A 13315-nucleotide genomic window follows, 5' to 3' on the forward strand; every position below is an offset into this window, starting at 1 on the left:
GATCATCCGAGCGAAGGTCCAAGAGAGACTCTCACTTGCGCCTGTCCTCTCTAGCTTGAATCCTGGCGGCCTTCTTATCCTGGTAAATCTGCATGAGGCGGTCCTTGCTAGGCACGGGTTTAATATAGCCCCAGTGGGACAAGTATTTGATACTCAGCGTAGTGCCGCCCAACGTCACCATGTAACGCAGCGGTGTGAAGATCTTGTACAGAAAATAGGCGATAGCCAGGTGACCAAGATGAGAGTCTCTCAAGTGGGAAATGATAGTCTCGTTGAAGTGTAACGTTTCGAGGATAGTCGCAATGTCTACGCCACTGAAAAGACATGAAAGACAATCAGGAAGACGAGCTTAAAAGTGTCAGGGAGAGACTCACCTCTTGGAGAGATAGTAGAAGCCTCCGAGCCAACCGGTGGACGTGACAATGTGCACGGGCAGCAAAACGTACCAGTACTCCTTGTACATCTTTTTAAACCGCGCCACGAGGCCCTCCTTCTTCGGAGGTTCCGGCGCAAGCTCCTCCGTGGAGCTCTTTTGTGGTTTTTCGGCACATTGTGAGTACTCTGAAGACCTAATCCGTTGCTGCAGAGTCTGCGAGAAGGCTCTGGTAGCACAGTCACTCCACAAATCGCTCGGATGCTTTATCAGAAAGGATCCGGCAGCCAGGGGGCACACTTTCCTGACGGCACGTGCATGTGTGGGCAGTCTGGAGTAGAGATTTTGCCCAGGATATCGGGAGAAAACACGCACCAATTGTCGGCAGGTCATTGTTTGAGGTTATACAATGCCAGCTGCAAACTCAGTGAAAATTCAAGACAGCAATCACAATCCTTCAGCCAGTCGTAAATCTTCATCGCCTGTCACGCGATCAGGAGGTGTTTGTTTAGACAAAAAAACTGTACAATTTTTGGGAGAGAAAATTTCTCTCCATTCAAACTTTCACCATCGCTCGCACGGCGATTTTGCCACCAGTTGGCGCTGCTCGAGTCTGCGATCGGGCAATACTGACGCGTCGCTGTCAAAACAAAGAAAATTTTGATCGTCTGCGAAAAACGCGAAAAAGTCCCCCTTTCTCAGCATTTTCACGGCATTTTTGTGTATTGTCGAGGGTACTTTTGTAGCTTTGTGCACGATGGATCGCAACATGAGGCAAGTGGCGTTCGTTAGGCACGCGCGCGGGGGCTCTAACATGTCCAACATTTCTAGGCCACGAGACCACAGAGAGTCGCCCCTTGCTTCCTCGGGGAGGCTTCCGGAGCCGATCCGGGAGACTCACCACGATGAACTAATCAAGTACATTCAAGAGGCTTGGACAAAGGTGAGAAGCGACAGATATTGGGTGCGATGAGGATTTGTTTTGAGCGTATTTTTTTGGGACTCTTTCTAGGTCAGCGAACAGGGCTCTCCAGTCCTCTACAAAAGTGTACCTGAATCTCGACTTGCAAACTTCACACCGTTTGACCTGGAGAGCTGGTGGGGCCGAAGGATGGTGCAGAATGTCCAGAAGACGTGCCCACACCAATAGAGGCGGCACGCCGTCGTTCGGAGCGTGGGAAAACAGACGATTTCTTTGGATTGATTATTCCACTGCACTTCTGGAGAGCAGAACCGAGATTAACTGTTCTATCTTGGATATAATTTTAGGGAGAAATATCTTATTTGTATTCCATAGTGGTCTGTAAGTAGCATAAAACATGCTATTCAGGAGAATCACACGAAAGAGACGCTACATTTCCACAATCTCACAGAGTTCTTTTGAAATTTTGCACTGATACATTTCAATATAGATTTGTATCATCCCCTCTAAATCCCTTTGAATTCAAAGTATTACTGTTATGACTCTAAATTATATTTTATTTTATATTTGACCATTTTTTCGAAGATGAAATAAAGATAATCGTTCATTTGATTGCTGGTTTTTCTTCTCTTGTTTTTTTTTTTTAATCAAAGTTGAAAACGGGAAACAGCGACCCATGACGGCGTGAGGTAAACAAATGGGCGATTCCATGGTGGCGCGAGCGAGTCAGCTGGGCTGCTGTCAAAGTGCATTGTTTTCGTGTGGCGAGCAAAGAGTGCATTTTCATCGACCCCATTTGCATGCATTTTTCCATGGCAAATTGATAATGAGTGGGAAAAGAGACGCAGTGAGAGTTGTGAAAAGTGCTTCGGCCGCAGCCAATCACCTCTGAAGACGATAGACAACATGGAAGAGTCCGAACAGTCAACTTTCTCTTGCTAGGACAACATTGATAGTGTTCCCCACTCATTTTGCGGCACTTTGCTATCGTGTCCAGTGCTAATTTTGGCATTCGTCAGCTCTCTGGGGCGTGTGGAAGATAAACGCGAGCCCTCCCTGTATCAGATCAATAGCAGCGCCCATAAAAACAGAGTTGTGATAATGCGAATCGTGGCCTCAGTTCGCAACACTGTTTCCCATTCGTTCGTCGCTGCTCTCCGGCCTCTTTTGGGCTCTCTGACGGCCTCTGGGGCCGCTATGGTGTGATCTCAATCCCATCGACTGACTCCCGAGGGTGCGACGCAATAGAATCTGTGGATTATCCGTTCGTCAATCGGCTGGGCAAAGCAACGTGAGCGCCAAGTAAGTCATGTCTCTTCTTCTGCATTATGGCGTTACATAATCGGATAAGAAAACACTGCATTTGCCATGTAAATATTCAGCGGCAATACACATCAAGCGCGGCCTGCAAGAGTGTGAGATTGAGGGCCACGAGATGAATGAGGGAGCGAGAGAGCATCTGGGGGTTCCCCATCGCAGAAATGCGATACACAAGATGCGGTGTTTCGGCCGCAACTGGTGGTATCTTTGGGTAATTACACGAATTACACTGATAAAAACGAAAAACGCTTCTGGTGAAGCAGCTTATCAGTGTGATAGAGAACTCACAGAAAGGCAATTAAATCCCTGATTAAATCCCAATAATGAAGGCTTGCGTATTTAGGAGATTATCAATACTTTCGTATACAAATTTTCCCTCAAAAAGTGTGCGTAATTCATTTGCGTTGTAGGAAAAAAGTTTAACATTCCTGTGACTCCAATGTCGCGTGTGCGACAGTTTATCATTAAATTTTCCAGGTGTAAAAAAATTTTTACAGAAAATTTACTTATCTTTCAAATTAAAGGTCGCTTTAGTCTGTGCACAAACACGGAATATAATTAAGCTATTTTTTTAAACTACTCATTTGGTAAAGCAATTGTTCAATTTCTTGACGTTACGATCACGAAACGAAAGAGTTCCTTTTTAATCTTATTTTTAAAAATGTGCAGTGCACGTTAATTGTTGTTTGTTGCGTCAATTGAAGTTATATTTTTTTGCGATGAACACCTCTCGCTGAATCCTTATGTAAATACGCCCTTGAACGCCCGTCTAATTATAATGCAAAACAATAGAATGACGAAAGTGTGCTCTAAGAGAACTCTTCCCATGCCAGAATGCAGCAGACCACGAGAACGGAAATGCGTCCGGTGAAGTATCACTATGCGGACTCCTTTCTCTGCACCTACGTCGTCTCCGTGATAGCGGCGAACATGGCGGAATTAGGTGAGCAATTGCCCTTAACAGGTATGTCTATGCTGACAGGCTAATTGTGGTTCGTTGTAGTGACCTATCCCCTGGATTTGACTAAGACGCGCCTCCAGATCCAGGGCGAGGCGACGGCGAGCGTGAAGGTGGACGGCATGATCTCCCGGACGCAGCATCGTGGCATGCTGGCCACTGCGCTGGGCATTGCGCGCGAGGAGGGCGCGCTGAAGCTGTGGCAGGGCGTCACACCGGCGCTCTATCGGCACGTGGTGTACAGTGGGGTGCGCATCGTGACGTATGACACACTGCGGAAGAGCATGATGACGGCGAGTCATGAGAACGCAAGTTTGCCGATACACAAGTCAGCCCTGTGCGGTGTCACGGCCGGCGCTCTGGCGCAGTGGATGGCGTCGCCGGCGGATTTGGTGAAGGTGCAGTGCCAGATGGAGGGCAAGAGGCGACTGATGGGCCTGGAGCCGCGCGTCCACAGTGCCGCGCATGCATTCAGAGAGATCGTGAAGCGCGGCGGCGTGCGAGGGCTATGGAAGGGCAGCGTGCCCAATGTTCAGCGTGCGGCTCTGGTGAATCTGGGCGATCTCACCACGTATGACACGGTGAAGAGGACGATCATGCGACGCACGGGACTGCCAGACTGCCACATCGTGCACGTAGCGTCGTCTGTGTGCGCTGGTCTCGTGGCGGCAACGATGGGCACGCCGGCGGATGTTGTGAAGACGCGAATTATGAACCAGCCGGTGGATAGCACGGGACGTGGTCTTCTCTACAAGGGCAGCGTGGATTGCCTGATGAAGACAGTGTCCAAGGAGGGATTCTTCGCGCTGTACAAAGGCTTCCTGCCCGTGTGGATTCGCATGGCGCCGTGGTCGCTCACCTTCTGGCTCTCCTTCGAGCAGATCCGCTCAATGCTCGGCATTGGCGGTTATTGAAGATCTTCACGAGGCACCTCAATTGATTCTGCGTTACCCAATAGAATTACCATTTTACTTCCCTTTTAGTTTTAAAGCCGTTTTCTCTATAATCGTGGACACAAAATGAACTCAGGCCAATGTTTTCGATTTTACACGTTAATCCAGAATCGAGTAGAATTTATGCCATATAATGTCTTTTAGCCGTTTTTATCCAACAGAAATTCTCAGGAGATTCAGTTTATATGGCAATCAAGAGGTACTACGTAGTAACAATAGTTTTAGCGAAGGAAATTAGCAAACAATTTCTGTAACCATTTGACTTATCACCACAAAGAGATCATTGATGAGAAGAAATATATTTTCTTACTTAAGTTTCAAAGGGTTTTATTGGGCGATATTTTCTTATACAATAATAAACTGCCTTGTTAATGATTTTATGTACTTCCACCATCTTCAATGGTTGCAACTAATGGAAAATAGCACCAAATAGAAGTTCTGGACTGCTTTGCATTTCTTATTTGCTCAATTTGACTTTCATCAATATCAGAGTTAAGCGATAAGGCGATGTGTCGTAGAGTGGATGATCTCTTTGTGAGACACTAATCATATAATCATAGCTGTGATTTTGTTGTAATCAATAAATAGAGATTAGACTAGAAGCAGGTCTGATGGCATTTTTCATGGAATTTTAGAGTGCAATTAACGTGTATAGCTTAGAGGAGTTTAGATTTGATTGATGTTTAACAATTTGCAGGGAGCAAAACTTGTATAGTTTATAGACTTTCTTCGCAACCCGATTTGCAAACATAAATTGTACACTCTCTTGTACATATTGTATATGATATTTGTATAATAAAATAGAGAGAGATCGATGCAAATCACAAGGCAAATGACTTCTCTTGGTCGAGGGCAAACTGATGACGATGTTGATGTCATTGGAAGGTATTAGCAAAGAGGCTAAAAATACTGCCGCATGACTAAAGTATTGGTGATGAATTGGTTGAATTGGTGACGAAAACACAAATGATGTCACAGAAGAATTTAGCAGTGTTATTTGTCAACAATTTACAGGCTTTTACGAAATGCTTTTACATAGAAAGAAGAGCGTTGATCTTGATCAAAGCGCGATTTCCAGACATTGTATGGGTGAGAGCGATGGTCAGTACGCCAACGCTGAAGACTGTGATCAAGAGTTCTGGCACAATTGTCCGGAGGCGAAGATCGGTGCAGCGGAAGATGTTGAGTAGCACAAAGCGACAAATGTTTCTCAAGACAATTTCAATGTTCGTCCAAATGAGGATCATTGCTGTCTCCAGGATCACGAGAGACATGCAGAGGAGGATTATGTACCTCAAGCAGGGATTCATGTCTTCCAGATAAGGTTGCATGAGTCTCTTCTGCTCCACCAGAGCAATGATGACCGAAAAGAGGATGAAATAGGACGCATTTCCGGTGTTCATTACTGTTGTGTATGCATAGGGTGAAGGACTCCAGAACAGGCTTCTCCTGAGCACCAGGTGGAAGAACACCACAACAGTTAGCGGATGAATCAAAATCTCCTGCAGCTTCATGACGAAAATTTTCTTCAATTTCCTTTGTTCTATCGATTCTATCTGATTTTTCAGAAACTACTGAGGATTTTCCAAAGAATTATGAGACAAAGCCTGTTTGTTTTAAGGAAGTTTTTTTTCTTAGGGAACCTAGGCTGAAAACTCACTTCTCGCTAGCTGTGACGCCTTTAAGAATTCCGAGGTATTCAAAGATTTTAACGGTGAAGAGCTCAATTGTATGCAATGCAGCACAGAAAGGCCATAAAAATTGGACTATTCTAGAGAGCGAAATGAAATCATCCCGCAATAAAACGTAATGACAAACGTGTGGAATATCAAACGAGGAAGTCCAAATTAATTCGTGGGTCAGTTGCAGGTGCAAAAAGCAAGAAAGAGCGAAGCCATTCGCCTCAAACGTGAAGTGACGAAATTCTTACTAATTTATTTAGCAAAATTGTACAAAAATGCTGGATTTTGATAAATACACAGTCACACGATTCATTCGCTGTCTCTCTCTCCATGGCCAGCAATGGGGAGAAAGCTAGAGAAGAGCGGAAACCTGCCGGTGAATGCTCAATATCAGAGTTGATCCAATGAGTTCTCTTTGCCCATAATATTGCTCGCAATATATTCTCTCAGTTTCTCTTTAATCTCTCATCTGTGGGCTTTGCAGCTCTGACCTCAATTTGCGAGTGGGATGAGAGAACCAACGCTTGAGTCACCGAAGTTATAAAAGCGCCACCAAATGTTTGCCGGCTTCAGTAGTTGCGGCTATTCAGCAGTGGATTCATTGAATACTGTTTTCGTTGAGCATTCTTCAGTGAACTTCTCTCCATTTTCCCAGTTTTTGTGCCAGTTAAGTCGATTCTAAGCCGCAGGAAAAATGCCTATCGGTGAGTTTGGTGATCAGACATTGTCATCTCAATCGCCATTCACAGTGGAAAATCGTGAAAAATTCATCACTCTGCGGGATGATCTCATCGAGTTTCACGTAAAATTCCATATTCAGAAGGTTTTCTCAGTGACTTTGGGTACTTTTCCGTGGGATTTGTGTCCAATCAAATTGATCCAGTGGACTTTGTCGATGCAAGAAGATCAAATATTGGCGTTAGTCAATTAGCATTTGATAAGAATTTCCAGGTCCAGCAGAGCGTGACCTCTGTGGAGCTCCCATTTGGAACTGACGAGCATTCTTCATCATATTAGTTTTTCGGTGGGAGAAGCTGAAAATGTGTGTGAGAGAGAATTAACATTGTGTGACCGCGACACAGAAAATTGCGCACAAATTTTTATATACATTCTTCTATCCTTGGAAGATGTTCTCGAAACATAGAAGAAGAAAAAAAAAATTCCAGCGAAGCAACAATTTTCCCGTCCACTATTTGATGTATTGATTTTCACACATTAGATATACCAAATATTTTCCTAGCGGAGTTCAGGCGCGGAGCCGCGCAATGCAAAGAGGAATCTCTGCAGGATTATAAATAAAAATCATCGATTGGCATGGCGCCAAAGTTGGCGTGTCGGTCACAAAGAGGAGCAAGAATGAGTCCGTCTTCAAGGCGTGGCTCATTTCTCTCCGCGCGCGTGAAGAACAGCCGGCAAAACGACATTCTCTCGCGCGAATTTCTCTATGCAACGATAAACACCATCTCTCTTCGACGGTCACATGAGCGACAATTTCACACCTTCGATCTGTGTGAGAGGAGATTCCATGCATAAAGGCACTCTTTTTCCCTTCGAACGCCTTCTCGGGAAAGAGACTCAGCGATGATGTCATCGCTCGAGAGATACAGAAAATTGAATAGACACATAAAAATAGAAGCGTGATATAGCATTGATGTGTGCAATTTAATGCAAATTATGACTCCATTTACACATACGTTCGCGTCAGCAATTAGTGAAGCCACAATTTTGGCCACTTGGCGATTTTATGAGGAATGGTGCAGTTATGTTTGGCACAACATTGTCTCACTGTGCACGTGACCGTTATAGGCTATTATATTGCTAATACAGAGAGTTGATAAAGAGATGATCACAATGGTCATAATAATGTGCTGTGAGAGAATATTTTTCAAAATATCATGATATTTATATAATTTTAGGCGTTTCAGAACTTAGAATAATTACATTTTCTAGAATAAGTGCATATATTATTAAATTTTCCAATGAGCCAACTTTTATCACATGTTTCTAATCTCACCAACAGAAGTGGATACTGAAGATAAACTCGAATACCGCTTCTACCCGGTTACGAATCGCATCGTAAACTTCAAGGTGCGTGCTCCGAATGACGCTCACTTGGCCTTGACAACCGGACCGGCCGAATCCGACCCCATGCTGGAGGTCTTCATCGGCGGCTGGAGCAACACCAAGTCCGTGATCAGGAAGAATCGCACGAAGCCCGATGTCGTGGAGGCCGAGACGCCGGACGTGTTGAACGCCGGTGAGTTTCGCGGCTTCTGGATTCGCTGGACCATGGACGGGATCATCACTGTAGGCAGGGAGGGCGAGGCTGCTGCCTTCCTCTCGTGGCAGGACCCGGACAACTGTCCATTCAACTATGTGGGCGTGTGCACTGGATGGGGAGCAAGTGGATCCTGGCAGATTGAAGGTGTGTAGCCCAATAGAAACTGTTTCGTGATAAGAATCAATAACAAGCTATCAAAGGTCAAGAATGAATGATGACTCATACAGCCACACATGCAGATACAAAAAGTCATTCATTGAAGAATGAGGTCACATATTTGCGGAAGGTTTTTCTTCACTTTGTTACTATAGCCTGATTAGGACTATAGCCTTACTAGCTTCTGATTGCCAGCTCCTAAATTCCCGCCCTTACCTTAATATCCTTTGTATATAATTCTTGGGCGTGTTCTTCATCACTCATCATCAGGTGGACCTGAGATGAAGACACCCGACAATCTAAAGTACAGCTTCCTTCCGGCGCTGGAGCACGGATCTCTCGCGGTGGAGTTCAAGGGTCCCTCCAATTGCCACATCGGCCTCATGCCGCAGCCCAGCGACATGAAACCACTCACGGAGATCATCCTGGGCGGCTGGAACAACACGGCCAGCGTGATTCGCGTGAACCGTGAATCGCCCGACCGTGTGCGCGTGGACACGCCGAATCTCCTGAACGCCTCTCACTTCACCACCTTCCACGTGGAGTGGCGCCATGGGCACTTGTCTGTGCGCCAGGGCGGCCCTCGGGGGCCCCTCGTGATCGAGGCGCCCGAGAGCGTGCGATTCCCCGTGAGATTCGTGGCCGTGCGCACTGGTTGGGGCGCCACGGGCAAGTGGAGGCTCCACTTTGACGGCCAGAGCGGACAGATTCCTCCCCATATCACTCCCTTTCCGCCTCGCCGAGGTATTTTGTGGTCGCTTTGATAATAATCCTGTCCGCAATGCTCTGCTTCTAATCCCGAGGGGGCTTCTTTGGTAGGAGGTGAAATTGGCCTAATTTTCCACTAAATTATGTAGCACAATCGATAAGAGAGGGAGACCAGACTGCATTAATGAAGCAGAATTGAGTGGTCGCTCTGATGATAGTCTCTAATTAAATTTCCAGGAACGATTTAACTGCATGTCTCTTCAGTATCGTGATCTCTGTGAATTCTTTCACGAATCAACCTCTAATCTTGCCTTCTTTTCTCCCTTGCAGACGCGCCAGGTGGTCTGGTTTCGAGTGGCGGCTCTGCCTGCTGGGTCCCGGCTAGCAATGGCCAGGTTCCCGACGGCGCTGTTCCCGGCGGTCACGACGGCGAGCAGCTCTATGTCGCCCGCGCACGCTACGGCGGAGGTCTCATCCCGGGAAAGCTGGTGCCTTCGCACGGCGTCTGCTACGTGGCGTGGGGCGGAGCTGAGAACGCCGTGTCCGAATATGAAGTGCTATGCGGTGGTGGAAGCTGGATTACCGGCTCCGGCTCAGCTATTCCGCCTAACGCTCTGCCCGGCGGCGAGACCGAGGAGGGCGAGCCACTGTTCGTCGGCCGGGCGACTCACGAGGGCACCGTGACAGTGGGAAAGGTGCAGCCGACCCACGGATGCGTCTACATTCCGTACGGAGGCGAGGAGCTCCGGTACGACCAGTACGAGATCTTTGTTCAGTGAATCACGCACTACTCATCCTTCACGCAAAGTCCCTTCGAATCTCCTTCTTTTTCTATGCTATTTAAACATGCAAAATTTGTGGATTTTGCAAGTTGATTTATTTACGAAACAGTTTATAAAATTTTGTGAAATTATTTAAATATGCAATTGCTGAAGCAATAAAGGCACAAAATATATGTTGAATTGCAAATATGTTTTCAATGCTTCGACATCCAAAGGATCGACAGAGAAATATGAGAAACCACACCACCTCTTAATATAAGAGAATTGTTGAATCGTATCAAAATTGGCTTTCTATGTGTTGCACACTGAGAAAAATTGGCGTTTGCTCAATTGAATGTGTCTAGACCTAGTTTTAGTCACACGATAAACATGATAAGAAGTCATTGAAGTTGTAGATTTAATTGATTAATTTTGATGCACTGATTAGTGGAATTGGAATGCAACAAATGTTTATTTTTCATCAAGAAATACCTTTAAAAGCGCACCTATGATTTGTTTGGGCTCCAACTAGCACATTTTATCATATCAGAGTGATAAGAGACAGACAATATCACAATATTTCAATAGAAATGAAGCAATTTATTGCCAGTGATTAATAAGCATGGCAGCGATGAGCAATGGGAATACAGAGAAAATTGCACTCGACAGCTTCACGGAATCACTTGAACTTCCCATAACTTTGTTATTGCACAAATCCTTGTCACACAGGGTGCAATCAGTCACCACTTGTTCGGTATTTTGCTCCAGATCACTGCATTTCACTTTATTCGAAGCACATCCTCTTATCACAGTAGAAATAGGAGCTGACGACGGTGTTGGTTCTGCAGGAGAGAAGAAATCTCATGAGTAATTGTTATTAGAAATTTGTATTTAGAAACAATAAACTTACGGAGAGTAAAAAATACCGAGGCGCAATTTTCTCCTGCATGGCAAGTGACTTTCTCTACAGTGTCCAAAGAATTGGCACAATCTTTGTGCTGAAGAGAATTGCAATTGTAGCACGTCAAAGCAGACGCTGTGTATGTGGAAATTAAACTTGAGCATCAACGTAAAAATTAATTATGATAAATTGACTTGCCTTGAGTCAGTCCAAGAATGACTAGGAGTGTGTATAAAAGTGCTCTTTCCATTTCACTTTGATTGGAAAACTTTAAATGAGAAAATCTACAGATATACTGGACAGCGCAGGAAAATCTCGATCAATTTATAGATGAGCGAAATCACTTGATAAATCCATTGAAGGAGTGTGACTTTATCTTATCACTGATGCAATGCTTTTTAAATATTTGCTTTATTTATAATTGATATTTTCACATCAATTCTATGTGTATTGCAAAAATTCTTTACTACGTGCAAATATAAACAAATTATTTGATTCTACGAAGATTCATATTTTTCAAACGGATAATTTTTGGACAGTTTCACCACGTTCTTGATTTGCCGGAATGTAGGCAATTGAATAGCAAAAACAGATTATTAGAGAAATCCAATCATAGATAAAGATATTGGCAAAATTGGTGGAATAAAAAATCATTTGAAATAAATTAAATTCACATATATATTTCTTTTTCAATATTAATACAATTATTACATTTTTATCATCCTTCTATGTATAATATCTTCCGTTGGAGCTGCCAAAAGAAAATCATTTTTGCTGGTCTCAAAGTGACTTTTAGAACCATATAATTCAGTTGCTTTTCCTGAAGACTAGTTATGTATTGTATGTATAATATTGTGTGTTTGCTTTTCTCAGTAATGTTAATTTCTCCGCATAAATTGATTCTTTTTTTTCGTTCAGGCACGCTATGTATATTTGATTATAAATTAATTTGTTACGCAATTATAATGCTTTTCGTTATAAATATTAGTGTACAATAGTTATTTATTACAAAGTTGCGCGATCAAGAGTTGGTCTCTGATGATCTCTTCTCACTCACGCCAATTGATAAGTGAGAAGAGTGTCTGCATTGCAGCACGGTGCATTTTTCCAGTTGATCCACGAATTGATCGCTCTTCTCTCTCATGTACAATTTTCTCTTGTTAATTCTTCATGTATTTTTTTTGTAAATTTCTCAGGATTTTGAAAAAATTATATATATTCACATTTAAGTAATAATAATGCTCGTGCATTTCGTTCGTATTGTATTAACATTTAAAGAATTTTATTTTTTCATTTAAAACAAATCAAGAGAAATATATTTTAAATTTGATAAAGAAAGACACTTCCGCAAAGACAAGAAAGATTTGCATAATTTTGTACAAAGACCGATTAAGTAGGGCAAAATGAAGAAACAGAGGGACATCTTAAGGCTGTAATTCTGCAGAATTACAACTCAAGCTTCACACGAGGCGCAAAAACAGATGATAAAAGAACAGAAAGTAGACATTGTTTCTTTTTTTTTCGTTAAATTAGTAAAGATATAGAGTTAAATGATTCCTATGAAAATAGATGTTTTTCCTCCCTTTTCTGTGGCTAAAATGAAATGGTATGGCACTTTAATTCGTTTCATGCACTTATTTTGTGCATTCATTTACTCCAATTCCTCATACGACTTTCAAGTGCCGTCTCTTTTCCAATCTCTCTCTATTTTTTACTCTATTGCAATACAATTTCTTTTCTTTTTTTTACCTAGTCAGATCTGTTAGGGCTTGGTTGGATCAATTATATATATTTACAATGAAAGGCAATTAATGTGTTTCTTCTTCTGCTGGTGTGTTAATTCTGCGAATAAGCGCGCATCTCTTGTAAGGTTAAGATAGAGTTTCTTGCGAGGAGGCGTTTTTAGATGGCTCGAGAGATGGCCGGTTGGCTCGTGACGCCGCCAAAGATGGCCTGGTTGGCGAAAGATGTGATCGCCGTGGCGGGCTGCGTGGGTTCCAGTTCGCAGAAGATGTGGCAAACGTTGTCCATTGATGAGGACGAGCGACGGGCGACAAAGGCGAAGATTCGACTAAAAACAAAGGAAAAACATCAATTCACTGCTGCCACAAGAGGATCAATTGCCGACACTCACTTGTTCACCACGGGGATGTCTCCTGATGCCGGAACACTCCAGCGACGCTCATCCGGATCCAGACTGCAGTGCGAAATACTCATGTTCGGATAGTGTTTTCTGCAAATATACCACAAATCTACTTGTTAATCAATTCAATGAGAAGTTGTTCAGAGTAATTGTCAAC

The 13315-nt window shown here is 43.7% G+C and overlaps 6 protein-coding genes across 16 annotated transcripts in view; 3 read left to right on the top strand and 3 right to left on the bottom strand.

Moving 5' to 3' along the window:
* Positions 1-7: 7 nt before the first annotated feature.
* On the bottom strand, positions 8-778 carry LOC132261906 (uncharacterized protein C18orf19 homolog A). The gene is made up of 2 exons (XM_059760939.1): positions 375-778; positions 8-314 (listed from the first exon to the last, which is right to left on the bottom strand). Exons 1-2 carry the CDS (start codon positions 764-766, stop codon positions 32-34), a joined length of 675 nt encoding a protein of 224 aa, XP_059616922.1. The 5' UTR covers positions 767-778; the 3' UTR covers positions 8-31.
* Positions 779-1039: 261 nt separating this feature from the next.
* Positions 1040-1907, top strand: LOC132261918 (MAPK regulated corepressor interacting protein 2). Of its 2 annotated transcripts, XM_059760973.1 has the most exons (3): positions 1040-1147; positions 1205-1316; positions 1386-1907. In XM_059760973.1, exons 1-3 carry the CDS (start codon positions 1131-1133, stop codon positions 1521-1523), a joined length of 267 nt encoding a protein of 88 aa, XP_059616956.1. In that variant the 5' UTR covers positions 1040-1130; the 3' UTR covers positions 1524-1907. The 2 variants fall into 2 exon arrangements, with proteins under 2 accessions (XP_059616956.1, XP_059616949.1); XM_059760966.1 differs by having other exon boundaries at positions 1127-1316.
* A 27-nt stretch (positions 1908-1934) lies between these two features.
* LOC132261886 (mitochondrial uncoupling protein 4) lies at positions 1935-5353 on the top strand. The gene is made up of 3 exons (XM_059760916.1): positions 1935-2597; positions 3449-3558; positions 3619-5353. The coding sequence occupies exons 2-3, from the start codon at positions 3450-3452 to the stop codon at positions 4485-4487; spliced, it is 978 nt and encodes a 325-aa protein (XP_059616899.1). The 5' UTR covers positions 1935-2597; position 3449; the 3' UTR covers positions 4488-5353.
* A 1252-nt stretch (positions 5354-6605) lies between these two features.
* Positions 6606-10322, top strand: LOC132262067 (C3 and PZP-like alpha-2-macroglobulin domain-containing protein 8). 2 transcript variants are annotated; one of them, XM_059761203.1, is made up of 4 exons: positions 6606-6912; positions 8229-8633; positions 8916-9389; positions 9684-10322. In XM_059761203.1, exons 1-4 carry the CDS (start codon positions 6903-6905, stop codon positions 10130-10132), a joined length of 1338 nt encoding a protein of 445 aa, XP_059617186.1. In that variant the 5' UTR covers positions 6606-6902; the 3' UTR covers positions 10133-10322. The 2 variants fall into 2 exon arrangements, with proteins under 2 accessions (XP_059617186.1, XP_059617194.1); XM_059761211.1 differs by lacking the exon at positions 8916-9389 and having other exon boundaries at positions 6661-6912.
* Positions 10323-10693: 371 nt separating this feature from the next.
* Positions 10694-11336, bottom strand: LOC132262081 (uncharacterized). The gene is made up of 3 exons (XM_059761222.1): positions 11214-11336; positions 11025-11150; positions 10694-10956 (listed from the first exon to the last, which is right to left on the bottom strand). The coding sequence occupies exons 1-3, from the start codon at positions 11263-11265 to the stop codon at positions 10715-10717; spliced, it is 420 nt and encodes a 139-aa protein (XP_059617205.1). The 5' UTR covers positions 11266-11336; the 3' UTR covers positions 10694-10714.
* A 339-nt stretch (positions 11337-11675) lies between these two features.
* The window catches only part of LOC132262014 (tensin-2), an 82305-nt gene continuing 80665 nt past the window's right edge, over positions 11676-13315 (bottom strand). For all 9 annotated transcript variants that reach the window (XM_059761167.1, XM_059761142.1, XM_059761150.1 and 6 more), the window contains 2 exons: positions 13150-13248; positions 11676-13086 (listed from right to left, as the gene is read on the bottom strand). In XM_059761167.1, the coding sequence (XP_059617150.1) occupies positions 12918-13086; positions 13150-13248 (268 nt within the window). In that variant the 3' untranslated portion in view covers positions 11676-12917. The remainder of the gene's footprint in view (positions 13087-13149; positions 13249-13315) is intronic.

This window comes from Phlebotomus argentipes, unplaced genomic scaffold (assembly GCF_947086385.1).
Source record: "Phlebotomus argentipes unplaced genomic scaffold, Phlebotomus argentipes genome assembly contig_46, whole genome shotgun sequence".
NCBI classification, from domain to species: Eukaryota; Metazoa; Arthropoda; class Insecta; order Diptera; family Psychodidae; genus Phlebotomus; species Phlebotomus argentipes.

Excerpts from the sequence above, each read along its gene's own strand:
- LOC132261906 (XM_059760939.1), bottom strand. The coding sequence starts at position 766 with ATGACCTGCCGACAATTGGTGCGTGTTTTCTCCCGATATCCTGGGCAA. Across the intron at positions 315-374 it reads TTCTACTATCTCTCCAAGAG|TGGCGTAGACATTGCGACTA; the intron begins GTGAGTCTCTCC and ends ATGTCTTTTCAG.
- LOC132261918 (XM_059760966.1), top strand. The coding sequence starts at position 1,131 with ATGGATCGCAACATGAGGCAAGTGGCGTTCGTTAGGCACGCGCGCGGG. Across the intron at positions 1,317-1,385 it reads TTCAAGAGGCTTGGACAAAG|GTCAGCGAACAGGGCTCTCC; the intron begins GTGAGAAGCGAC and ends GACTCTTTCTAG.
- LOC132261886 (XM_059760916.1), top strand. The coding sequence starts at position 3,450 with ATGCAGCAGACCACGAGAACGGAAATGCGTCCGGTGAAGTATCACTAT. Across the intron at positions 3,559-3,618 it reads GGCGAACATGGCGGAATTAG|TGACCTATCCCCTGGATTTG; the intron begins GTGAGCAATTGC and ends GGTTCGTTGTAG.
- LOC132262067 (XM_059761203.1), top strand. Across the intron at positions 8,634-8,915 it reads TGGATCCTGGCAGATTGAAG|GTGGACCTGAGATGAAGACA; the intron begins GTGTGTAGCCCA and ends ACTCATCATCAG. Across the intron at positions 9,390-9,683 it reads TCCCTTTCCGCCTCGCCGAG|ACGCGCCAGGTGGTCTGGTT; the intron begins GTATTTTGTGGT and ends TCTCCCTTGCAG.
- LOC132262081 (XM_059761222.1), bottom strand. The coding sequence starts at position 11,265 with ATGGAAAGAGCACTTTTATACACACTCCTAGTCATTCTTGGACTGACT. Across the intron at positions 11,151-11,213 it reads CATTCTTGGACTGACTCAAG|CGTCTGCTTTGACGTGCTAC; the intron begins GCAAGTCAATTT and ends CCACATACACAG. Across the intron at positions 10,957-11,024 it reads CTCGGTATTTTTTACTCTCC|AACCAACACCGTCGTCAGCT; the intron begins GTAAGTTTATTG and ends TCTCTCCTGCAG.